This window comes from Pseudophryne corroboree, chromosome 5 (genome assembly GCF_028390025.1).
Source record: "Pseudophryne corroboree isolate aPseCor3 chromosome 5, aPseCor3.hap2, whole genome shotgun sequence".
NCBI classification, from domain to species: Eukaryota; Metazoa; Chordata; class Amphibia; order Anura; family Myobatrachidae; genus Pseudophryne; species Pseudophryne corroboree.
The window spans coordinates 143,239,182-143,266,861 of record NC_086448.1 but is presented as its reverse complement, the minus strand read 5'-3'; the positions used below and the strand labels follow the sequence as shown (position 1 = coordinate 143,266,861).

Below are 27,680 nucleotides of genomic sequence, written 5' to 3'. Positions count from 1 at the left end.
GATACCCAGTTATATTTACAACTTGTTGTAAGTCTACATTGTTACAATAAAAACAGATTATACAAAAAAAAAATTACCGCAGGTAATTGTCTCGCTGGGGGCTATCCAATTAGCCCCGATAACCTGGCAGGGGACGCAGTTTATCAGGGATTTTGTTTCACCTGCCTCAGGCAGATGAAAGCAAATCCATGAAAACAGCCCTGTTTTTTGCGCGAAAATGGGGCTATGACTGGCAAAAACACAAAAGTTTTACTGAACATGTGTGTTTTTGAAAAAAAAATTATTTTGGGGGTGACCTAATAGGATAGCCCTCCCCAAAAATAAATAAATAAATAATTAATATCTTTGCTACTGTAAACAATAAAAAGTGTGACAAAGCAGAGTCATATAGTGGTTTATACTGATCTATTAAAAGATAAATATAAACAGCAGTGACTGTCAACATGTACAATGCCTACATTATGACAATGTTGACATTTCCATACAATGTCCATGTCGACATTCTGATATCGATATTTTTACTGTCAACATTCTGACTGGGGGAGATGCATCAAGCCTTGGAGAGAGACAAAGTACCAACCAATTAGCTTCTGTTATTTTTCAAACACAAATGGCAAAACGACAGTTTTGGAGCTGATTGGTTGGTACTTTATTTCTTTGCACTTTATCTCTCTCCAAGGCTTGATACATATGCCCCTGAAGACCATACTGAATACGAGATGAGAATAAATACACTGTAACTTACAATGCCATCTGTTCTTCTATTGGTTTGAACTTTGCACAATCAGCTGTTAACAGAAAACAAATATTGTTTTACAGATATATAACTACATTTCTTTGTTTGGTTTTCAGCTCGTCTTTCACATTACCCGTTAAAGTGTATTGTGTGATTTTAAAGAATAGCAGCAATCTCTGCTGAGCTGTTAATGAGTTTGCAATATACAAAACTCCACCCACAGCTGTTCTAGAACCCTGGGGCAGATGTATAAAACTGTAGAAGGCATAAGGAAGTGATAAACCAGTGATACAGTATGTGCAAGGTGACAAGGGCACCAGCCAATCAATTCCAATATGTAAATTAACAGTTAGGATCTGATTGGCTGGTGCCTTTACCACCTTGCACATATCACTGGTTTATCACTTCCTTATGCCTTCTCCAGGTTAATACATCTGCTCCCCTATTCCTTTTACCCATTACTGAGTGCCCATTGTGAGGTGATTTCATAATGCCAATGTTTAGGCAACTTTTGCTCTATGTAAGCAAATTGTACACATCAGCTTCCTTGGGCCAGAAATAAAAGTGGGCTCAACTTGCAGTCACCAGGCATAGTTTGGGTTGGGGAACTCAGCGCTGTATCTACTTACACTGAAAGTCCCCTCTATAAAAGGAGATGGTGACATCTAATGCCATATATATATATAAAGCGGATTGGCCTAATGGTTCCTGCCAATGTACGTCAGTACATAAACCATGAGTGACAGTTCTTATTAAAAGTACATTAAACTAGGTTTTGCTACACTAAGCTTTTGTTTAAATATGCTATTTCTTTTAATAAGAGAAAGGAAAGAGGTCATAGCCTTAGAAGAGCGCTAACCTGATACTGATTTCGGTAAAACAAGGATTTTTATTTATTTATTTATTATTATTTTTATGGGTTTTCGCCCCCCAAAATGTAACCTTTGAAAAATATCATATAATCCTGATATTTGAACACATTACATGCATTTACTACTTATAGATAATTTTCTATTATTTCAGTGATTCTGTGTGTGCAACAAAACAATTTTTCCACCCCTTGCTGTGCGATGAAATTAAGTCTTGCGCACCAGACCTTCCTGCTCAGTCAACTCTTGAAGTACCTCCTGGAGCGGAGGTGAAAAGCATAGGCAAGCAGGACTGATGACAGAAACCTAGGTGCCCAGTACATGTTCTTGGGGAGTGGGGGACATGACAGCATCGTCATAGTAAAATGGGGGTGGGGGTTGTACGATGATGCAATTCAGTGCAAAAATAGTGTCATTGGCCTTCACTTCCTCCCACTTCACTGGGCAAGTGGTCGGCCACGAGCAGCCTTCGGGAGACTTGTCTATTCTTCTTAGTGTCTGGGAAAGCCACCGAAGATTCAAGAGATTCACACAAATTCCAGAAAAATAGGCAAGTATTATATAAGGTATGCAGAATTATTCACTGTACGGTAGACCACCTGAAATACCCAGGATTGTAAATCACAAGAGATCCATGACCAACCTTGTATAGTACCACAACACTAATAATCCAACTTGTTTAATAAATCCCTACAACTCTTAAATGCTGAGCCTGGTACAGCGTGAGGCGTTATTTTGCTGGACCATGTTCCCACCATATAACTGGCCACCAGTGACAAGTCTCATTGAATGGTCCAATAAAACTATTGATCTGTGCATGGGATTCTGGGTGTTATTGTTGTGCTTCATATTTGACATCATTTGCAGAGCAGTAGCATTGAGAGGGAAGGAGAGAGTGGGTACTAATTACCTGGACCCAAATTTGTCTAAGGGGCCCTGCAGTGTAGGTGGTAGAACCTAATTGTTTTTATTGTCTTTCTATTTGAGCTGACATGGCCACGCCCTCAGTATTTGGCCATACCTCTCCCTTCACCCAAGCCCGCCATTACTTAGTACTGCCCTGGGGAAGAGACTTAAGCAGGACTACAACTCACAGAAAGTGAGAAGCCTGGGCTGGAGGTAAGTAAGCCAATCACGTGAAAATTATGTTTTGCTATGAAAATAATTAGCTGGAGTTTCAACCCAAGGCTCGACTTGGCTATATATTGAATTTGTCAGATTAACCGCTCAACACTGATAGCTGGTTTTTTTTATCTTTCAGACAGGTTCTTCCATATAGGAACAAAGGACTGACATAACAAAAAACTTATAGGTGCTGTTGAGACACGCAGTATGAACAACTGTGAGCTATATTAGCTAAGTCACTCTAGCATGCATGTGGCATGTCCTAAAATAGAGAATATTGTTATCATTAAATCACTGAATGATGCACCGAGTGACAACGACAAGTATATGTTTCCCAATTGATTTTATAAATATTCCCAACCCGATGCATTCACAGATATACCAGCATTCTAATGCTCCAACTACACAATATGTTTCAGAATGTTATTTTTGACTATCAATGGTCAATATGGTTGACTAACACTGGAATTCTTACATGTATTATTTAGTGAGGAGTTGTGACACAGGATGCTGTCTGTCATTTCACCAAACACAATGTGCATTATGGGAATGCAGATGCCATTTAAGAGTGCGCCAAGGGATCCGATAATCATGTAGAAAACATCCAGCCCATCTGCATATCGAAACTAAAGTAAATCAGATTCCAAGGGAAAAAAGTTTAGTATATGTTATTAACATTTGTAGGAACGTAAGCCTTATTGAGTCCTATTAATATACTTCCATTTCATTATTTAGGATTCTATCTACCACATTCCCGTCTGTCTTTTTCCCCTCTTCAATATTTATGTTAAAACATGTGCACTGTGAGGACCTAATGTCTCCTGTACGCCTCTGTTTAATTGACTTCCATTATCACATTATTTATATACATCTCATTATATTAATACCCCTTTCTTGTGGGACACACAGGTAACTTGCCCAGTACAGTTCAGGGTCATAGCTAGTGTAGGGACAGTGGGACAGATGTATTAAGCCTGGAGGAGGGATAAAGAAGTGATAAACCAGTGATAAGAGCAAGGTGATAACGTATCAGCCAGTCAGCTCCTAACTGTCATTTTTTAAATATGTAATGACCTCGGACGCGATTGGCTTTACCCCCCCCCCCCCATCCTTTTCTTTCTTCTTTATTCCTTTACCTCCCCCCCCCCTCTCTTCTTCTTTCTTTCTTTGTTGTTTCTAACTCTTGGTTTATTAAGACCCTAACCTGTTATCATTTATTGTATACCAATTGATTGTAACAAAAACAATCAAAAGGCTGTATATTTAAAACATGATTTGTCATTTTATTGATACCCAGTGTTAATAATATCCTTTTACAATATAAAAATCACTATGTATATCTGCGATGTAATATCAGAAGGAGGAAAATGTTAGAAAATATGTACAATGGATCATTGTATTTCTCATTGTTGATATTACTTATACGATTTGCAATAAAAACATATTTGAAAAAAAAAAAATATATATATAATGACTGGCTGGTGCGTTATTCCCTTGCACTTATCACTGGTTTATCACTTCTTTATCCCTTCTCCAGGTTAATACATCTGCCCCAGTATTAGGACCTGAATCTTTTAGGAGTACAGCCCCACCTTCAAGCAGAGCCGGCCATAGGCATAGGCAAACTAGGCAATTGCCTAGGGCATTTGATATGCCTAGGGGCATTAGCAGCTTCTGCTGATTAAAATGATATGTGGCATGCCTATATTCTGTGTGTAGCATTTATTATGCAGATACAGCCACAGTCTCACACAGTATATAGGCATGCTGCATATCATTTTAATCAGCAGAAGCTGCTTGTGCATCATAGCCACATATCAATGCAAATAAGATGCATTTTCATTAAAAAAATGTGTCCGACGTTAGCATTGAGGCAATATTTATGAGGACACACCTGTATCCAAGCAGAGGCAGAGGTCACAGTTTTAGTGGCAGTGTGAGTGCTGTGTGCATGTGAGTGGGTTGGTTGTGCAGTAGTGTTCAGAATATTTGTAAGGAGCATTATGTGTGTCATGTAAAAATGCATTAATAATGTGCAACATATGTGTAAGGGGCACTATGTGTGTCATTATGTGTATAAGGGCATTAATAATGTGCGGCATATGTGTAACAGGGTACCACTGTATGTGTGTCATTATGTGTATAGGGGCACTAATAATGTGCAGCAAATGTGTAAGGGGCACTATGTGTGTCATTATGTGTATAAGGGCATTAATAATGTGCAGCATATGTGTAAGGGACATTATGTGTAAAAGGGCATTAATAAAGGTTGTCATAATGTGTAAGGCGCATTATGTTTATAAGGACATTAATAATGTGTCTCATATGTGTAAGGGGCATTACTGTGTGGCATTATGTGTATAAGGTGCTCTACTATGTGGCATTGTGTATAGAAAGGGCACTATGTGTCGTCTAATGTGACTAAAGAGAAATAGCGTGTGGTATAATGTGAATAAGGAGAAATTCAGTGTGATGTAATGTGAATAAGGGGCTCTGCTGTGAGGAGTAATGTTTATAAGGTAAAGTGATACTACTGTGGGATGTAATATGAATTCTGGACACTATCGCATGATCATATGTGAATAAGGTTGCAGTACTGTGTGGCGTAATTGGAATTGGGGTTACTATTGTGTGGCCATGCCCCTTGCCAGCAAAAACACGCTCCTTTTTGGGTTCTGCGCCAAATGTGCGAACTGTTCCTATTTAAAATATAGGGGGTACAAACACCTGGGAAAGAGGTGCAAGGTCAGAGGCGGAACCAGCGGTGGTGCTAGGGGGCACCAGCCAAAATCTTGCCTAGGGCATCATATTGGTTAGGGCCAGCTCTGCCTTCAAGGTCCTAAATGCGACCTCTGAAACCACTACTGCCATACCCCTGGATTATAAAAGTAAAAGACCAATTTGCTATGAGATGATACCATAATTTGATCTTTTATACTGTGACTATTTTTTTTTTAGAAGACAATAAGATTTGTTCTTCCTGACATTGGTAGCAGTGCTATAAATAAACTACTTTGTGGTTAAAGATTTTTTTTTAACAGTGAAAGGTTTCCATTAAGCAATCAATATTTTGAACTAGAGAGGAATTATTTTGAGACTTTACAAATGGAATAAAAATTATAGGTTACTGTTAAAAAGATCATTTTTAAAAATCTGTCCAGCATTATTAGAGCAGTCTTAATAGAAAAGCCACTTGCACAACTTGCAGAATGGTGAGAGTTAAACCCATGGCCGCCTACCACTTCCAAATTTCTGATGTTACAATTCTGAGTCTTCATATAGAGAGCTTAATGAACCATAGCAATTTACCTGAACATTTCAAGTAAACCAGTCTAATGTGATTGCTTGCCATTTGCTAAAAGAGAGTGGGCTATACAGTACAATTTAGTGGTCCAGACACCAGTAACTGGGTAAAAGAGTTGCCATTCCCCTTTAACCACTTAACTAGCTAATATTTATAAAAAAAAAACGCTCAGGAATTGTCTTTATATTTTTTAATGATTGAATTAGGTTTAAAACATCTATTGAAAATATATCCAACATGATTTTATAAAAAAAACAAACATACTAAATAGCGCTTAAAACATCGATGGTTGTTATATCAGAGGGTGACTTCTTTTACAGTTTCCACATGAGCAGTGATGGGCTGCACGGCAGGCAGTGGCTGAAGGAACAAGGAAGCATAGGGGCTAGGAGGTCCATCTGAGATTGGCAGCTGCTAGAAGATTATCCCCCAGCAGCCACCCAGCGGGTGTTTCTGCTTGGTCACATCAGATGCGACCATGTCAGGGAAAGCCCAGCCTGGCGAGGTCGCATTTGATCCGACCACACCAGGCAAGTGGTTAATAACAGGAAACACACAACATACAGTATACAATGATTGTGCACAGCTTTGTACAGTAGGTGCAGAAGTATACATTTCTGTATGCCCCTCTTTGTTTGTACTCAAAAATCAGTGTTTCAATACCTATATGGCACAGCTTATTTTGAAAATCCCCTAAATAATAGGATCCATAGCATAATTGGCAAAGACAGCCATCTTAAATAATATTTCACAATGTGATTTGGACTTGAAATCCACATAAACAGATACTGAGCTTTGCCAACACCAAGGAAAGAACACCATTCATATCTACAAGTTTAACCCTTTATGACACATTGCATGTTTCCGGTGTATCCCACTAATGATGTCACTAGTAATGTAGACGAATGAGGCCCTAAGTTACCCACAAAAAATATGGTTTGGTAATTTAGACCCAATGTCCATCCTAATGGAAAACGATTTGCTAGTGTTGTAGCTCATACACCAAAGAAATAGCAATTTGCTCTAATTCAATATTTTAAAACTCTAGCAACTCCAATTACTGTTCGCATAATGATTTTGCTGATATTCGATAGATAAAGTATGTACTGTAGTTTTACTTGTAAAGTGGGACACTCACCTTGTGACGATCTTTCTAGGCAAAGCCATCTTTAATCTGTTCTGCCATCTGCTGGAAAATGTTCACAGTCTTTTCGTACATTTAAATGGATGTTGGGATTTGAATGGCAACCGTCATCACAATAAAGTCCTCATTTTTTTTAAATAATGTCCATTTAAATGGACAATGGGTCATAAACAGTTAAATAGGATAGTCACTGCTAACACTACTGTATGTGCAAGGGTTTGTACAAGTTACTTGATCACAGTTGTAAACTCCTAGGGGTATATTTACTAAGGTCCCGATTTTGACCGAGATGCCGTTTTTTCATCAAAGTGTCATCTCGGTAATTTACTAAGCAAAAATCACGGCAGTGATGAGGGCATTCGTAATATTTTGGTAGTCCTAGGAAAAAATCACGAATCAATACACCATCGGTCAAATACGCCTGCAATTTGCTAGAAATCGTGAATTTACTAAAAAGTGCAAAACACAAACACTGCCGACAATAGCCAAACACTGCCGTGATAAAATACAAATCGTGAAAAAGTGCTAAAAAAACCCAGACCTGCTTTTTTATCCCGTGTTTGTATAGGCACAGGGCCGGTTCTTGGGATTGTGGCGCCCCGGGCAAAGTATAGGGGCGTGGCTTCAAATGGGGGCGTGGTCAGTTACGCCCCTATTTATGCCCCTGTAGCGACGCAGAAAAAAAAAAAAAAGTATACTTACCATCCCCGTTCCTGATCCAGACCGCTGCAGACCTCCTCCGCCGGCGCCGCTCTTCTTCTCTCCTTTCCTCGATCTATGGGAGAGACGTTATTACGTCTCTCCCATAGAACAGCATAGACACTAGAGGTCAATTATGACCCCTAGTGTCTGTGCCACTATGCTGTGCGGTGCGCGATGACGTCATCGCGCACCGCACAGCAAAGGTCCTCTCCATGAAGGGAAACTAGACCGTAGCGTCTAGTTTCCCTTCATGGAGAGGACCTTTGCTGTGCAGTGCGCGATGCCGTCATCGCGCACCGCACAACTAAGGTCCTCTCAATGAAGGTAAACTAGACGCTACGCGTTGGTTCCCTTCAAAGCGGGGGGCACAGCTGGGCACTGCGGGGGGCACAGTGGCGGATCTTGCCCTGGTGCGGCGCCCTCCGGATGGCGCCGGCGCCCTCCGGAAGGCGGCGCCCCGGGCAAAAGTACTGCATGCCCGTGGCAAGAACCGCCACTGTATAGGCATGCACGGATCCATGAGATCCGTGCATGTTTTTCAGTGGGAAGGGGGGGGGAATGTTCTAAATTTTCAGAAAAAAATTGCGTGGGGTCCCCCCTCCTAAGGCAAACCAGCCTCGGGCTCTTTGAGCCGATCCTGGTTGCAGAAATATGGGTAAAAAATGGACAGGGGTTCCCCCATATTTAAGCAACCAGCATCGGGCTCTGCGCCTGGTCCTGGTTCCAAAAATACGGGGGACAAAAAGAGTAGGGGTCCCCCGTATTTTTGAAACCAGCACCGGGCTCCACTAGCTGGACAGATAATGCCACAGCCGGGGGTCACTTTTATACAGTGCCTTGCGGCCGTGGCATAAAATATCCAACTAGTCACCCCTGGCCTGGGTACCCTGGGGGAGTGGGGACCCCTTCAATCAAGGGGTCGTCCCCCCCAGCCACCCAAGGGCCAGTGGTGAAGCCCGAGGCTGTCCCCCCCCATCCAATGGGCTGCGGATGGGGGGCTGATAGCCTTTGTGAAAAGTGTTTGATATTGTTTTTAGTAGCAGTACTACAAGGCCCAGCAAGCCTCCCCCGCAAGCTGGTACTTGGAGAACCACAAGTACCAGCATGCGGCGGAAAAACGGGCCCGCTGGTACCTGTAGTACTACTACTAAAAAAATACCCCAATAAAGACATCACACACACACCTTGAAAGTATAACTTTAATACATACATGCACACCAACATACATACATACTTACCTATGTTCCCACGCAGGTCGGTCCTCTTCTCCAGTAGAATCCATGGTGTACCTGTAGAAAAAATTATACTCACATAATCCATGGTTGAAGGCTTCTCTGCTTGTAATCCTTTTGTAATCCACGTACTTGAAAAAATAAAAAAACGGACACCCGACCACGAACTGAAAGGGGACCCATGTTTTCACATGGGCCCCCTTTCCCCGAATGCCAGAAACCCACTCTGACTGATGTCTAAGTGGGTTTCTTCAGCCAATCAGGGAGCGCCACGTTGTGGCACCCTCCTGATCGGCTGTGTGCTCCTGTACTGTATGACAGGCGGCACACGGCAGTGTTACAATGTAGCGCCTATGCGCTCCATTGTAACCAATGGTGGGAACTTTCAGGTCAGCGGTTGACCGAAAGTGACCTCACCGCCGTGTGCCGCCTGTCATACAGTACAGGAGCACACAGCCGATCAGGAGGGTGCCACAACGTGGCGCTCCCTGATTGGCTGAAGAAACCCACTTAGACATCAGTCAGAGTGGGTTTCTGGCATTCGGGGAAAGGGGGCCCATGTGAAAACATGGGTCCCCTTTCAGTTCGTGGTCGGGTGTCCGTTTTTTTATTTTTTCAAGTACGTGGATTACAAAAGGATTACAAGCAGAGAAGCCTTCAACCATGGATTATGTGAGTATAATTTTTTCTACAGGTACACCATGGATTCTACTGGAGAAGAGGACCGACCTGCGTGGGAACATAAGGTAAGTATGTGTATATGGAGGTGTGGATGGATGTATTAAAGTTATACTTTCAAGGTGTGTGTGTGATGTCTTTATTGGGGTATTTTTTTAGTAGTAGTACTACAGGTACCAGCGGGCCCATTTTTCCGCCGCATGCTGGTACTTGTGGTTCTCCAAGTACCAGCTTGCGGGGGAGGCTTGCTGGGCCTTGTAGTACTGCTACTAAAAACAATATCAATCACTTTTCACAAAGGCTATCAGCCCCCCATCCGCAGCCCATTGGATGGGGGGGACAGCCTCGGGCTTCATCCCTGGCCCTTGGGTGGCTGAAGGGGTCCCCACTCCCCCAGGGTACCCAGGCCAGGGGTGACTAGTTGGATATTTGATGCCACGGCCGCAAGGCACTGTATAAAAGTGACCCCCGGCTGTGGCATTATCTGTCCAGCTAGTGGAGCCCGGTGCTGGTTTCAAAAATACGGGGGACCCCTACTCTTTTTGTCCCCCGTATTTTTGGAACCAGGACCAGGCGCAGAGCCCGATGCTGGTTGCTTAAATATGGGGGAACCCCTGTCCATTTTTTTCCCATATTTTTGCAACCAGGATCGGCTCAAAGAGCCAGAGGCTGGTTTGTCTTAGGAGGGGGGACCCCACGCAATTTTTTTTTTACATTTAAACTTTTTTTTTTTTTTTTTAACAAAGTGCACAATGAAGCCCAGCACGGATCTCTCAGATCCGGCCGAGATTCATTGTATTAAAGTCGGCAGTGTTTTACAAGTCACTCACGTAAAACACTGCCAAAAAAACCGAATGACATCGACATCGGAAAACCCGAAAATGCAGAATACGGCAGCTTAGTAAATTAGTCGTAATCAATTCAAAAAGTTGCATATTTACACTTTCGATGTCATTCGTGATTGAACTTTGACCTCAAATGGGAAAATACGAATCTTAGTAAATTTACCCCCTAGTATCTGTACATTGGCCCTCATTCCGAGTTGATCGGTCGCAAGGCGAATTTAGCAGAGTTACACATGCTTAGTCTACGCCTACTGGGAGTGTATCTTAGCATCTTAAAAGTGCGAACGAAGTTTACGCAATATTGCGAACAAAAAAAACTTAGCAGTTTTAGAGTAGCTCCAGACTTACTCTGCCTGTGCGATCAGTTCAGTGCTTGTCGTTCCTGGTTTGACGTCACAAACACTCCCAGCGTTCGCCCAGACACTCCCCCGTTTCTCCGGCCACTCCTGCGTTTTTTCCGGAAACGGTAGCGTTTTCAGCCACACGCCCATAAAACGCCATGTTTCCGCCCAGTAAGACCCATTTCCTGTCAATCACACTACGTTCGCCGGTGCGAACAAAAAGCCGCGAGTAAAAATCCTTTCTTCATAGCAGAATTACTTAGCGCAGTCGCAGTGCGAACATTGCGCATGCGCTCTAAGCTGATTTTCACTGCGATGCGAAAAAAAAGAACGAGCGAACGACTCGGAATGAGGGCCATTATTCATTATAAAGTAAATGCTTCAATTGAGACAAAACGCACTGCATCCATGAAGTGGAGATTCTTCCTTTGTGTGTTTCACCTTTACTGGAAGGTACAGTATGCATCCCATTATAGAACGTTAGTGACCCGTGCAACATCACAACTTATCAAATACTTGAATATGTGTTATATTATGTGTAAATAGAAACAGCGATTTACTTACAATGCTGATTGGACCAACAGACTTTGCCTTCTCTTTCTCCCCCGTTTTATCATTTTCTTCTCTGTAAGCAAGAACAAACACACAGTAAGTGCAAGAGAATGTGTCACCGTAAGTGGTACGGCTTTCATTGCGTTGAATACAGACAAGGAGTTGTATCTTCTAATCAGATCAAACAAACCTGCAGCCATTGGAGTTAGAAGAGGTGTACATTCTATGTGAAACTGTGTAGGGAGATTCACCATTTAATGTTGGAAAGCTTTGGTGCAATATATGGAGTCCAGCAGTGTGCACTTGCCCTTGGTTGCTGTTCTTGATGGTGGGTGCAGTCCAGTCGCTGCAAGTGCTGCAGCTACCCACAAATTGATAGAACCGTAGTAAGTGGTGGTCACCGGTGACATAAAACCCAAACCACCTTCTCTTAGAGGGTCCACTGCACTTGGTACCTGCCTCTACTGATGGTACTGGAGGTCTGTGACACAGTTCTAGTCACAAAGATATGCTGGACAGCAGGATATCTATCAATCATTAACATCTTAACCTCCCCCATTATCCCAACATCATTAAATATTAATCCCTTAAACTCTATCAACCTTTAATTTGTTCTATATCATTGTCCTTAATTAGCCCCTTATCATTATCATAATTTTCCGGTAGCTGCTTATCCATCAATCATTGATCCCCATCCTACAGTGTTAATCCCCTTTCATTCCAATTATTCTCATTGAATTTCTTTTCATCATTATCCTCATTATTCTGACTTGACCCTTCTCATAATCATCTCCATTAGCCACTTCATCCTTATTCTCATAATATAATTCTTGCCATCTCCGAACACACCTGAGTCACCACACTGCTACATATGGGAAGTAATCATTCCTGACAAGCCATGCCAAGCCATGCTGCCATTGCTGCATGGACAAGTTGTCAGATCCCTTCTAAGCAAGTATACATTTCTTATTTTGGATTTCCAGGCCGTATGCACAGCATTGTAGGGCAACACAGTGTCAGCAGTCAGAGCAGAGAGCGCAGTATAATTTAATTAAACAGCCCCATGGTTGTACATCTATACACATAGCATATTTAAGAACCAGTTGTTTTGTGAAGTTAAAGGGGTTGCAAAGAAAGGGACACTTCCTAAAAGGACCACAAGTAAAGTAATTTGTGGCGGCAGATCCAAATGTACCAGAACAATTCATTATTGCTCCAATGCCAGGGACACAATGGAGGGGTGTCTCTAAGAAAGGAGAGATGAGGGCTATTAAGGACAACTTAAGAAGGTAAGCATGGCTTACAGTCACTGAACATTTCCTATGGAAGAATGCCCTGTCACCCCAACATCTGGGCAGAATGTAAGAGTTTATTTGCAAGAGAACAATCTCGCATCTACTCGCTGCAAATTCGGTGCGAGTTTGTTCTGCAACTTGTACAATGTAATAGGGTGCAAGATTTCCGCGTTCCAAGTAACTCGCATGTGACATCATGCAAGATTTCTCACGAGGAAGCCTGCAAGAATCTCCCATATTGGAATGCGAGTTATATTACGCGAGCTGCTCAGCTTATAAGAAAGTGATCAACTGGTCCCCAAAAGTCATCTGAGTTGTACTTCACACACCCTCTATAAGTTTCACCTTGGCTATTTTGTGCTTTAGTAGGTTTTGGAAAGAGACAGCGGAGGAGTGGAGGAATTTTGTTGCTGAGAGTGAGAGTTTATACTTTGCTAGTTGCTTCTATGTCTTTCAGGCTGAGAGCTAGGGGTTAAGAGAGCCAGGATGAGGAGGTCATTGTCCTGAAAGTGAGGAGGAGGACAGTAGTGAGGAGGAGGAGGATCCTGCTGTCTTTCTCCCAGGGAAGACATACACTAGCAGCAGTGGCGGAACTACCGCCAGTGCAAGCGGTGCCTTGCACTGGGGCCCGCCACTGTCAAGGGGCCCAAATCCAGCGCGGCATGTAATAAGTCAAACTGACTCATTAAATGCTGCTGTGTGCTGCGGGCCACTGACACCCACCGAGGAGAGGAGCAGCAGAGACGCAGCGGCCACGGTGGTGAAGGGAGGGAAGAAAGGAGGTGAGGGAGGTGGAGGAGGGAGCCGCAGAAGCGCAGTGTCCTCTCCAGTGTCCTCTCCAGGGGTGAGGGGGTGGACTTGGATGGAACGAGGGGGGGGGCCCAAAGCATTTTATCGCACCTGGGCCAACTGCTCACTAGTTGCACCACTGACTAGCAGGAATGTGTGCTTTAGTTACGAAGAGAATTGTGCACTGGTGCATGCTATGGTGCCAGTGTTTCATCAACTTATTGGCGCACAGTCACACAGGACCAGCCAGTCATGTAAGAAGGCGATGTGGAAGGCCATCATTGATGCCTTCAATGCCGTGAGTTCCTGCGACCGTGATGTTGAAAATGTAAAAAAATTTTTTTATGACATTAAGCTGGTCCTTAGAGTGAAAATGGCGGAGGAGTTCCACGAGGAGCAGAGGACAGGGGGTGGCCATGCAGTACATGTCCACTACATGTCCTATAAGGAGGAGTTAGAGAATGTGATTCCGTCCAAAATCCTGCCAGGTACAAATGTGGAAGATACAGACCAGCCTCCATCCCAAAGGCGATGTGATGAGTAATCAAACATACAGTATGCACCCCTTTTAACTAAACCATCTTGTTTCAATGTGAACACACTAGGGTATCCAATTAGTAATACTAATTTTTCAGCCGGAAACTGTTTTTTTGTCATCAGGCTATCCAGTTATAGTCCATTATTATTGGACAAAAAAATTCCTGTTTTCGGGTGATAACATATGGACTCCTGGATAAGTATCCGGACCCATGTGTTATTGCGGAAAGATGGGGCTGTTATTGCGGATTATTCTTCACGTGCCTGAGGCACACAAAGCATACGTGCCGGCATCTGGGTTAATTGGATAGCACCTGGCAAATCCATTATCTGCTGTAAATTACCATGGATAATTGGATACTCCCCTAAGTGTTAGGTGTTAGTTTTTTTTTTTTTTAGATTACTTAATGTACAGTATATTCATCTTCTGTCGTCAGCCACTTACTAATCATATAAACAGAATATATTTAACATGTATATATTGTGAAACAATCATTGCAAGTATCATAATCTTTTAACCCAATCACTACAGGTGAAACTCAGAAAATTAGAATATTGTGCAAAAGTTCATTTATTTCAGTAAGTCAACTTAAAATGTGAAACTAATATATTATATAGACCAGGGACGTGCAGTCAGGGGAGGCAGAGCCTCACCTGTCAAACTGCAATGAAAACAGCTGATTTTTCCACTGATCTGTGTTTTAATACAGATCAGTGTAAACATCAGCTGCTTCCATTGCAGTATGAAGTTGCTGCACTCACTGCTCGTTCATAGGGACAGCGGAGAGGCAGCAATAGCTCTGCCTCCCTCTGGTAACCAGAAACTGCTTGGAGCTAGGGGGCGGAGCTGGGGGCGGAGCCGCACGCCAGGCTGTAACTCTGCATTGAAAACAATGCCAGAAGAGGCAGCTCTGACATGCGTGGTTTGAGAGGGTCTCAAGGCACGCCCCTTCCTCCCATGATGCAATGCAACAGCTTCCTCCCCTGACTGGTGCTATTCACAAGCAATCCCACTGGCTTGGGCTGGAGAGGTGAACAACTGTACTGCAGGAACGTGGCCACAGTAAGATCTTCCTCTCCCTGCTGCCTGATCTCCACACTGATCGAGTGAACTGGGAAGGGGAGGAAGGGAGGGGGAGGGGGGTTTACTCAAAGCATCTCTCTCTTATCTCCCCCAGCAGCCGAGGCTTCAGTGCCTGAGATCAGGTTGTTATCTCTGCTAACAGCACATGATCTCAGGATTTTTTTTTATGTGTAAAAAATGGGTCTCTGCCACAATGTGGAAAAAAGGGGACTGTCTGCCGTAATGTGTAATAAGGGGACGCTGTCTGCCGCAATGTGTAATAAGGGGACGCTGTCTGCCGTTATGTGTAAAAAAGGGGACTCTGTCTGCCGCAATGTGTAAAAATGGGGACGCTGTCTGCCGTAATGTGTATAAAGGGGACGCTGTCTGCCGTAATGTGTAAAAAGGGGATGCTGTCTGCCGTAATGTGTAAAAAGGTGGACTGTCTGCCGTAATGTGTAAACGGGGCTTTGCCTGGTGTAGTGGCGCTACTTTACGGTGTAATTTGAATAATGGAGACTACTGTGCACCGTAATATGAATTAGTTTTATTTTGTGGCCACACCCCTTCCCCATGAAGCCATGCCCCTATATTTTTGTCACGCGCCTACGACGTGCACTGCCCCTATTTTACATGAGAGGGGTGGGGGCGCCGCTGGTCTTGTTCTGTACAAAATGTGTTTGAAACCACTTGGCTGCACAGGCGTTCGCACTCTTGCAAAGCGAAAATACACTCCCCCATGGGCGGCGACTATGTATTTGCACGGCTGCTAAAAGTAGCTAGCGAGCAATCCAACTCGGAATGACCCCCCTAATGCAGCCCTCCCTGACATGCTCCTCTATCAGGTTCATATATGTGTGTGTAAATCTGGCTCTGATACTTGCCAGTGCCTCCCCAGCCATTTACCTCACCGCACGTCACTGATATAGACTCATTACATGCAAAGTGAAATATTTCAAGCCTTTATTTGTTATAATTTTTAAGATTGTGGCTTACAATTTAAGAAAACCCCAAATCCCAAATCTCAGAAAATTAGAATATTACATAAAATCATTAAAAAAAGGAATTTAAATACAGAAATGTTGGCCCTCTGAAAAAGTATAATCATGCATATGTACTCAGTACTTGGTTTAGGCCCCTTTTGAATGAATTACTGCCTCAGTGCGGCATGGCTTGGATTCTATCAGCATGTTGCACTACTGAGGTGTTATGGAAGACCAGGATGCTTCAATAGCGGCCTTCAGCTCTTCTGCATTGTTCGGTCTCATGTCTCTCATCTTTCTCTTGGCAATGCCCCATAGATTCTCTATGGGGTACAGGTCAGGCGAGTTTGCTGGCCAATCCAGCACAGTAATCCCACAGTCATTGAACCAGCTTTTGGTACTTTTGGCAGTGTGGGCAGGTGCCAAGTCCTACTGGAAAATGAAGTCAGCATCTCCATAAAGCTTGTGTGCTGAAGGAAGCATGAAGTGCTCTAAAATGTCCTGGTAGATGGCTGCGTTGACTCTGGACGTAATAAAGCACAGTGGACCAACACTAGCAGATGGCATGGCTCCCCAAATCAACACAGACTGGAAACCAAGGTCCCAGAGTATGGAGGAAGAATGGAGAGGCACACAATCCAAGATGCTTTAAGTCGTGTGAAGTTTCCACAGTCTGTGTTTATTTGAATCCTGAACCTGTGGCCCTCCAGAAGGTGAGGCAATTGTAGCCACCAGAGGAGTGAAATCCTTGCATTCGGCGACAGACGTATCATCGGGTGCATATGTAGATGAGAACCCGACCACTTGTCTAGGAGATTCAATTGGAAGGATCAAGCATAAAACCTTCTGAACTGCAGAGCCTCGTAAGAGGCAACCATCTTCCGCAGAAGACGAATGCACTGATGATTCGATACCCGGGCTGGCTTCAGGACATCCCAAACCATTGATTGTATCACCAACGCTTTCTCCACTGGTAGAAACACCCTCTGCTTTTCCGTGTCGAAGATCATCCCCAGGAAAGACAATCTTCTTGTCGGCTCCAAATGTGACTTTGGAAGGTTCAGGATCCAACCATGGACCCTGAGCAGATGAGTCGTGAGAGCAATGGACTGCAACAGCTTCTCCCTGGACGACGCCTTTATCATCAGATCGTCCAGGTATGGAATTATTTTCACTCCCTGTCTGCGGAGGAGAACCAACATCTCTGCCATCACCTTATTGAACACCCTCGGCACCGTGGAGAGACCGAATGGCAGTGCCTGAAACTGATAGTGACTGTCTAACAGTACAAATCTGAAATAAGCCTGGTGCGGAGGCCAAATAAGAATGTGGAGATACGCATCCTTGATATTCAGGGATACCAGAAACTCCCCCTCCTCCAGACCTGAGATCACCGCTCTCAGAGACTCCATTTTGAATTTGTACTCCCTTAGATAAGGGTTTAGCGATTTCAATTTCAAAATTGGTCTGACAGAACCATCCGGTTTCGGTACCACAAAAAGGTTTGAATAGTAACCCACATTGTGCATATGAGGTGGAACTGGAACAATAACCTCTGACTTTTCCAATTTTTAGATAGCTTCCAATAGGACAGATCTGTCTGTCAGTAAAGCTGGTAAGCCTGATTAGAAGAATCAGTGAGGTGGGGTTTCTTGAAACTCCAGTTTGTACCCCTGGGACACAATATCCTGCATCCAGGGATCCAGGCCGGACAACACACAGACGTGGCTGAAACGTCTGAGTCTCGCCCCCACCAGCCCATCCTCCAGGCTGTGTGGTCCACCGTCATGCTGAGGATTTTGAGGTACCAGAAGCAGGCTTCCGGTCCTGGGAGCATGCGGGTGCAGGCTTTTTGAATTTTGCCCGCCCACCTCTAAAGAAGGTGGTAGGAGGCTTGGACTTTTTTGTCTTACCGGTCCGAAAGGACTGCGATGCAGATGAAGAAAAGGGTTTCTTTGTAGAAGGCATAGCTGAGGGAAGAAAAGGTGACTTACCCGCGGTTGCCATGGAAATCCACGCATCCAATGCTTCCCCAAATAGCCTGACCTGTGTAGGATAGGTTCTCCACACTTCTCCTGGATTCCGCGTCTGCAGACCATTGGTGTAGCCAAAGTCCCCTGCGAGCCGAGACAGACAAGGAAGATATCCTTGCAGTCAGCGTACACAGGTCCTTCATGGATTCCACCATGACATGAACTCCGCAGAATCCTGTATGTTACGTAAAAAAAATTAAATGTCACTTCTATCCATTGAATCCAAATCCTCTAGTAACATGCCTGATCACTTTACTATAGCTTTAGAGATCCATGCGCAGGCAATAGTAGGCCTCAGCACCACCCCTGAAGCAGTGTATATGGATTTGAGCGTAGTGTCAATCTAACGATCAGCCAGTTCTTTTAACGCGGTAGATCCAGGGACAGGTAAAACCACCTTTTTCGACAGTCTAGAAACAGATGCGTCAACTATGGGTGAGTTTTCCCATTTTTTTCTATCTTCCTCAGGGAAGGGAAAAGCAACCAGAATCCTTTTGGGAATCTGGAATTTTTCTCTCCGGGTTTTCCCAGGATTTTTTAAATAAAGCGTTTAATTCTTTAGAAGCAGGGAAGGTTAGCGAGGCTTTCTTATTGTCTGTGAAGTAAGCCTCCTCAACCTGCTCAGGTGTTGTGTCAGTAATATGTAACACATCTCTAATGGCACAGGAACAGAACCTGACCAAACCACCATAGAATTCTTTAAAACCTGAGTTTCAGTCTCAGTATGAGCTACCCTAGTAGAGGTCTGAGAGATCATACCCTTAATAGAGGTTAACCACTCAGGCTCATTAATAGGGATCTGAGACAAGACATTACATTCCTATGTACATGGAATGGATTCCTCCTGAGAGGAAATGTCCTCTGCAGCATAAGACACAGAGTCCCTAGACATGGCTATGTGAGACAACAAACACACAGGGAAATGTCAGACACAGTTTCCCCCAAGTATGCCACAGAGAAACACAGAGATTGGAGCCAACCCACATACAGGTAGATATAATACAACTACCTGGCGCTTACTGTGTACCTTAATAGACTACACAGTATTTACACAGCCCCCCCCCCCCCCCCTTCTACAACCCCGTGGTACCGCACAGGATAGCTGGAGTTGCTTGGAGGGACAGCTCTCCCTGTTAGCGTCTCTGTACAGGATCTGCAGGCAGGAAAATGGCGCTGAACGCTGCTAGGTTCGCTCTGAGGAGAAGCTCCGCCCCTTGAACATGGCGCTGCTTCCCGCTCTTCAGTTCTTTAAACTGGCCTGAGGAATTGTGCTGGCAGCGTTACCGAGGTCCCTGACAGCCTTGGTGACCAGTGTAGGGTATAGGCGTTGGCTCAGGGCGCCCCTCACAGCGCCGCAGTATGTACCGCTGAGCCTCCGGAGTGCAGTTAATACTGCACTCCCACCCTGGTGCCGCCATCTTCACACCGGCTCCCTGCTTGCTATGGGGGGCCGGTGACTCACTCGCCACCAAAATCTTATGGCTCTGTTAGGGGGTGGCGGCAGTGCTGCTGGAGTGAGTGGTCGCCTGGGGCAGCTAACGATCATCACCCTCAGGAGCTCAGTGTCCTGTCAGCGGAGATAGTGGCTAGAACCCCGCAGGGCGGACACTACTCCCCCCTAAGTCCCACAATGCAGGAAGGCTGTTGTCAGCAGCCTCCCTGTGCCTACCTAACTCTTAGAAAAAAAATAAAACTAAAGAAGCTCTAGGAGATCCTCTAGCTGTAACCGGCTCCTCCGGGCACATTTTCTAAACTGAGTCTGGTAGGAGGGGCATAGAGGGAGGAGCCAGCCCACACTCTCAAACTCTTAAAGTGCCAGTGGCTCCTAGTGGACCCGTCTATACCCCATGGTACTAATGTGGACCCCAGCATCCTCTAGGACGTAAGAGAAAAACCGCCCGCGATCACCCGGCCCCTCGCACTTACGGCGATCTCAGGGGTCATTACATCTTGCCCCTAGTCACTTTGGACTTGAGGAGCCCTCACACTGCATGTCAAGTGTCAAGTGTCTGGTTTTGCCTTTATTTTCCTCTCCCTGATGTCACATCGACATTATACAGCCCTCAATTTCTTTCTGGGTCAGCTATACAATATTGAAAGCACGATCCAAATTCATCCAGTATTTTTTGTGATGTCAGAACAAACAGACAGACAAAAATTCCGAAAACACGTTTTCATCTCCATAGTTCATAAACAGTCCCTGGAAGTCAGGAGCGGTTCTTGGTGCGGGCAAGCAGTGCCTGCGTCCGGGGCACTGAGGCCTGGGGGCACGGCTGCAGTCACCCTGCAGGCGCTTACCTGCACCCCGCTCCCAGGCTGCAGCAGAGCAGACACCGTGGGCTGTGTGACGCTAGAGGTCATTATTGACCTCTAGCGTCTGTGCGGCGCTGCTATGGGATTGACATCATGACGTCTCTCCCATAGAGAGGAGCCGCGGGCGGCCAGACGGAGCAGCAGCAGCAGCAGCGGTCGGGAAGCCAGAGCGGGGCTGGTAAGTATTGTTTTTTTTGTGTGTGTGTTTGTAAGCGGCTACTAAGGGGCACAGCAAAAGGGGCACAACTACTGGGGGCACAGCGACAGGGGGCACAACTGCTGGGGCAAATCTACTGGGGGCATAGCTATAGGGGGCACAACTACTGGGGCAAATCTACTGGGGGCATAGCTACAGGGGGCAAATATACTGGGGGCACAGCTACAGGGGGCAAATCTACTGTGGGCAAATCAACTGGGGGCACAACTACTGGGGGCAAATCTACTAGGGGCAAAGCTACAGGGGACACAACTACTGGGAGCATAACTGTGGCCACGCCCCTCCCCTATGAAGCCACACCCCTTTATTTTTACGCACGCCTTGGGCGTGCACTAACTGTTTTGCCTCTGGGTGTGTGTGAGGGGGGGGGGGGGCACCCGTGGAAACTTACGCACTGGGCGCCACAAGGTGTAGAACCGGCCCTGCTGGAAGTATATTTCTCAAAAAAATAATAACGTAAATTTGCTATGTACACACACATCTCTTACAGTTTTATTATATGTATAGATTATACATACCTTTCACTTCCATCAAGTAAAGATTGTGTTGTAGGGTGAATGTTGTTGATCTCTGCATCTGTTTCTTTGACATCAGTACTTTTGTTGGAAAACCAAGTCAACCACTGAAGAATGGTAAAAATTATTATATGCAATAAAAACTTTTAAAAACTAACTTTTATACCTTTTATTAAACAATTGATTAAAAATCAAATTCAAACAAACAAAATATATACATATATAAATACTAACACAGGTTACAATAAAATATGACATTAAATGGCAAAATACCATACAAATATAGCAACATTAGTCATGACCCATAGCGCCGCATTTAATTAGCAGTGGTAATTTTCCAGCGTTATTCAGTCACAGGCTGTACATCACGTGGATTTCTGTTCGAGCCTTGAACAGCAATTCATGGGTAGTACGATTATCGCTGGTGCCGCAAACATGTGAAATCATAGCTCAGGACACTGATCCCAGAATTTATGGATTAACGCAAATTAGCTGCAAATTTACCACATGACGAAAAGGGGTTGTAATTTAATAGCCTCAGGTGTAGAAGCCACAGGCTACCACCCTGTTCCTCACATGATAAATTACCGTGGCTAATTAAACCTGGCCACAGACAACAAAATAGGATATCCAGAATATAAATTATGATATGATTGGATTTTTTCAAGTTTTCTTTACTGTATTACATATGACCGTACTGGCGTATCTCTTCTATCCACATTTACCCAGACCAGTATGTAGCGTAAGTTACATTTACCCGGACCAGTATGTTTTACAAACTACATTCACCCAGGCCAGTATGTAGCATAAATGACATTTACCCATACCAATGAGCAGCGATCTTCACTTCCAAGATGGCAAATTTTGTAGTAGGGAGAGGATATATTTGTTTTTTGGCTCTAGTGCATGTTTCCGATAACTGATAATTAGCAAATATACCTCAAATAGAAGTCTACTGTCAAAATGTAGGGACTAAAAATTAAAGTACTGAAATACAAATTTGCACCTGGCGCTGTCACTTCCCAAAGTGAAAAGCAGCTACACTCTGAGGGATGATCCTAACCCCTCCACAACAGAATACAACAAACAAAAAATGAGAAAGCGCTATTCACTTTAGTATTGAAATTATTTTCTTTACTGATAAAAAATACAATGCTATAAATACAAACATATACTGGCCAGTATAACAATTATAAAACAATTAATGACATGATTCCTAAATCATCACACATAATATACTTCTATTGTCACCCTTAATTAATAACCTATCACTGCTTTTACCTGATACACTTTCCTATGCATTAGTATTGTACTTTTATCACGATATGCATAAACTAGTCTGCACCTCCAATCAGATAATAAAAATATATATAAGAAAAAATCAGATAGGTTTCACAATGAATTAATCAATAATTAGTAGGTTAGGCATGCATGCATTCCATTAAAAGACTGAAGAATATGTTAGTATGTTTCCAATTCCAACTGCACAATGGGTTAATTTGTACCCAGTAAGTCCCTTATGTATACATTTGTTAATTAGAGGCAGTGTGCAGAAAAACCTCCAACCACTTTCCCTTTTGTGGGAGGTATAAATCAAAGTTAGTCGGCAATGTTAGATCCAGTCCAGAAAGAACTGCATTAGGCAAATGCTCTCTATTAAGCTACAACCTTTAGCCAGCCACTTCTCACACAGTTAGTTTGGTTAATTAGGTGAGGCACATATAATCATGTGATTTGTTACGATGTGATGCGTTTCCACAAGGACTAGAGTGCGTTTAGCAGAAGCACTCACTAGCAGCTTTATCCTTGATGGCTGTTACAAGAACCAGCCTGATAATAAAAACATTCCTTCCCCTGTGCACTGGGGTAAGGAAAAAACAGTTCACCAGCCGGTAATGAGGGTTTAAGAGCCACACGAATGCTAGTAGCAGATGATGGAGAGTACTCTCCTGACTCACAACTCCTCTGGTATGCCCACAAACGCGTTTCTCCGCCTCAGGGTCCGTTTCAGCAGCTTCATCAGTGTGTAATGAGTCTACTGTCAAAATGTAGGGACTAAAAATTAAAGTAGCTGTAGGTGAAGGCAAAAAATCCTGTGACACTAGTTCTCAGCCAATTATGTACATATTGTGCAAACTGGCATTCTAAAAATGTCATAGGATGTTACTCATAAACTCACCAATGATATATCCCATGCTTTGCCCCACAGCTTATGTTCATTAAAGGGCTCTCCTATTAGCGGCAACATTTTGCCCGAGAAAAAATGTGTTTTTTTCCACAATTTTTCTTTATCACCAATATTTTTAATCACCTCTAAATACACCTCTATTTACTGTATGAAGTAAATACACCTCTAATTACTGTATGAATAAATACACCTCTATTTTTTACTGTATTAAGCTCTGCAAATGACTAGCTATTGCTACATTTCACGTAATTTCTGCTGAAATTTCAGTTGATCCAAGTATACTGTATCAGTGGGTGTATGAAATACAGCAGCACAGGGGTTCAGTATGATATCCAGGCAGTCACATGACCGACCCCAGCATCCTGAAAGCGAGAATCCTGACACCTGTAGAGGGTAAGTACACAAACTCCCCCCCTTCCCCATTGTGTTGACATTTAAGTGTGTTCTTAAGAGATGTGTGAAACTTAAGTTAACTAAATTAACATGGTTTTTTATTGCTTTGCACTAAATTACACTTTAAAAAAAGTACTTTGGGTGGTATTCAAATGATATATCACGCCTAATCTCCTTTCTAAAGTGATCCCCATTATTGCGAATATCGCGCCCATAGTAATTAGGATTAACTGCATAAAGGGTTGGGCGCCTCGCTACTGCGGGGGTAGCAAGCTGAAATGAAGATACCTCACCCCTCAGCTGAAATAGAACATGTGCGGAGGGGGGTGAAGAGAATTGAATGCCGCCCAATGTGTGCTATTTTCTCAAAACCTGTAGTTGTTTAAAGTGTTATTGCAGAGTGTTATCTCTATGGGGATCTGCAGAACATTGCCTTGTCTTACTGATGTTCTAAAGTGCTTCACATTTTATGGCAGAACATAGTAACCTTAACACTGGATTGAGTGTAATGTATGTCATGTGTAGTTTCAAAGGGAATCGGCCCCTGAAAAAATTTCTTACAGGATCACCATTCCAGCCTTGTGCTGCTGGATTTTCTCTCTAATGTGATATGGATTTTTTTATTTTATGTTTTAGCAGTATTAGAGGATATATGTAATGCAAGTGGTGAATAAATTCCTCTGTTTTTGATTTCTACATATTATTATTAAAAACATTTATTTACGAGGCACCAGCATAATCTATTGGTTTTTACAATTGGGAACAAAATAAAAAATAAGATTTTGCTTACCGATAAATCTATTTCTCGTAGTCCGTAGTGGATGCTGGGGACTCCGTCAGGACCATGGGGATTAGCGGCTCCGCAGGAGACAGGGCACAAAACTAAAGCTTTAGGATCAGGTGGTGTGTACTGGCTCCTCCCCCTATGACCCTCCTCCAAGCCTCAGTTAGGATACTGTGCCCGGACGAGCGTACACAATAAGGAAGGATATTGAATCCCGGGTAAGACTCATACCAGCCACACCAATCACACCGTATAACTTGTGATCTAAACCCAGTTAACAGTATGACAAACGTAGGAGCCTCTGAACAGAGGCTCACAACAATAACAACCCGATTTTTTTGTAACAATAACTATGTACAAGTATTGCAGACAATCCGCACTTGGGATGGGCGCCCAGCATCCACTACGGACTACGAGAAATAGATTTATCGGTAAGCAAAATCTTATTTTCTCTGACGTCCTAAGTGGATGCTGGGGACTCCGTCAGGACCATGGGGATTATACCAAAGCTCCCAAACGGCCGGGAGAGTGCGGATGACTCTGCAGCACCGAGTGAGAGAACTCCAGGTCCTCCTCAGCCAGGGTGTGCCCCTGACCAAGTAGCAGCTCGGCAAAGCTGTAAAGCCGAGACCCCTCGGGCAGTCGCCCAAGATGAGCCCACCTTCCTTGTGGAATGGGCATTTATATATTTTGGCTGTGGCAGTCCTGCCACAGAATGTGCAAGCTGAATTGTACTACACATTCAACTAGCAATCGTCTGCTTAGAAGCAAGAGCACCCAGTTTTTTGGGTGCATACAGGATAACAGCAAGTCAGTTTTCCTGACTCCAGCCGTCCTGGAAATCTATATTTTCAGGGCCCTGACAACATCTAGCAACTTGGAGTCCTCCAAGTCTCTAGTAGCCGCAGGTACCACAATAAGCTGGTTCAGATGAAACGCTGGAGAAACGAGTCCGCAGCTCTGCCCTGTCCGAATGGACAATCAGATATGGGCTTTTGTGAGACAAAGCCGCCAATTCTGACACTCGCCTGGCCGAGGCCAGGGCCAACATCATGGTCACTTTCCATGTGAGATATTTCAAATCCACAGATTTGAGCGGTTTAAACCAACGTGATTTGAGGAATCCCAGGACTACGTTGAGATCCCACAGTGCCACTGGAGGCACAAAAGGGGGTTGTATATGCAGTACTCCCTTGTCAAATTTCTGGACTTCAGGAACTGAAGCCAATTCTTTCTGGAAGAAAATCGACAGGGCCGAAATTTGAACCTTAATGGACCCCAATTTGAGGCCCATAGACACTCCTGTTTGCAGGAAATGCAGGAATCGACCGAGTTGAAATTTCTTCGTGGGGCCTTCCTGGCCTCACACCACGCAACATATTTTCGCCACATGTGGTGATAATGTTGTGCGGTCACCTCCTTCCTGGCTTTGACCAGGGTAGGAATGACCTCTTCCGGAATGCCTTTTTTCCCTTAGGATCCGGCGTTCAACCGCCATGCCGTCAAACGCACCCGCGGTAAGTCTTGGAACAGACATGGTACTTGCTGAAGCAAGTCCCTTCTAATCGGCAGAGGCCCTGAGTCCTCTGTGAGCATCTCATGAAGTTCCGGGTACCAAGTCCTTCTTGGCCCATCCGGAGCCACGAGTATAGTTCTTACTCCTCTACGTCTTATAATTCTCAGTACCTTTGGTATGAGAAGCAGAGGAGGGAACACATACACCGACTGGTGCACCCATGGTGTTACCAGAACGTCCACAGCTATTGCCTGAGGGTCTCTTGACCTGGCGCAATACCTGTCCAGTTTTTTGTTCAGGCGGGACGCCATCATGTCCACCTTTGGTCTTTCCCAACGGTGCACAATCATGTGGAAAAAACTTCTCGATGAAGTCCCCACTCTCCCGGGTGGAGGTCGTGCTGAGGAAGTCTGCTTCCCAGTTGTCCACTCCCGGAATGAAAACTGCTGATAGTGCTATCACATGATTTTCCGCCCAGCGAAGAATCCTTGCAGTTTCTGCCATTGTCCTCCTGCTTCTTGTGCCGCCCTGTCTGTTTACGTGGGCGACTGCCGTGATGTTGTCCCACTGGATCAATACCGGCTGACCTTGAAGCAGAGGTCTTGCTAAGCTTAGAGCATTGTAAATTGCTCTTAGCTCCAGTATATTTATGCGGAGAGAAGTCCCCAGACTTGATCACACTCCCTGGAAATTTTTTTTCCTGTGTGACTGCTCCCCAGCCTTTCAAGCTGGAATCCGTGGTCACCAGGACCCAGTCCTGAATGCATAACTGTGGCACTTTAGTAGATGAGCACTCTGCAGCCACCACAGAAGAGACACCCTTGTCCTTGGAGACAGGGTTATCCGCTGATGCATCTGAAGATGCGATCCGGACCATTTGTCCAGCAGATCCCACTGAAAAGTTCTTGCGTGAAATCTGCCGAATGGAATCGCTTCGTAAGAAGCCACCATTTTTCCCAGGACCCTTGTGCAATGATGCACTGACACTTTTCCTGGTTTTTGGAGGTTCCTGACTAGCTCGGATAACTCCCTGGCTTTCTCCTCCGGGAGAAACACCTTTTTCTGGACTGTGTCCAGAATCATCCCTAGGGACAGCAGACGTGTCGTCGGAGACAGCTGCGATTTTGGAATATTTAGAATCCACCCGTGCTGTCGTAGAACTACTTGAGATAGTGCTACTCAAACCTCCAACTGTTCTCTGGACCTTGCCCTTATCAGGAGATTGTCCAAGTAAGGGATAATTAAGACGCCTTTTCTTTGAAGAAGAATCATCATTTCGGCCATTACCTTGGTAAAGACCCGGGGTGCCGTGGACAATCCAAACGGCAGCATCTGAAACTGATAGTGACAGTTTTGTACCACGAACCTGAGGTACCCTTTGTGAGAAGGGCAAATTTGGACATGGAGGTAAGCATCCTTGATGTCCAGGGACACCATATAGTCCCCTTCTTCCTGGTTCGCTATCACTGCTCTGAGTGACTCCATTTAGAATAGGTCTCACCGAGCCGTCTGGCTTCAGTACCACA

The 27,680-nt window shown here is 44.3% G+C and overlaps 1 protein-coding gene and 1 long non-coding RNA gene across 5 annotated transcripts in view; one reads left to right on the top strand and one right to left on the bottom strand.

The window, feature by feature from the left end:
* Positions 1-27,680, bottom strand: part of LOC134927387 (ATP-binding cassette sub-family B member 5-like) — a 215,993-nt gene that overhangs the window by 104,730 nt on the left and 83,583 nt on the right. For 3 of the 4 annotated variants that reach the window (XM_063921764.1, XM_063921761.1, XM_063921762.1), the window contains exons 2-5: positions 21,277-21,380; positions 11,541-11,601; positions 3,206-3,356; positions 746-788 (exon numbers count right to left, since the gene is read on the bottom strand). In XM_063921764.1, the coding sequence (XP_063777834.1) occupies positions 746-788; positions 3,206-3,356; positions 11,541-11,601; positions 21,277-21,380 (359 nt within the window). Of the gene's footprint in view, positions 1-745; positions 789-3,205; positions 3,357-11,540; positions 11,602-11,718; positions 12,000-21,276; positions 21,381-27,680 lie in introns of those variants that run through there. The other variant, XM_063921763.1, reaches the window with a different exon arrangement.
* LOC134927389 (uncharacterized) overlaps positions 15,161-27,680 on the top strand; it is a 253,695-nt gene continuing 241,175 nt past the window's right edge. Inside the window, exons 1-2 of the long non-coding RNA XR_010177629.1 lie at positions 15,161-15,212; positions 23,729-23,854. This is a non-coding gene — a long non-coding RNA (uncharacterized LOC134927389). The remainder of the gene's footprint in view (positions 15,213-23,728; positions 23,855-27,680) is intronic.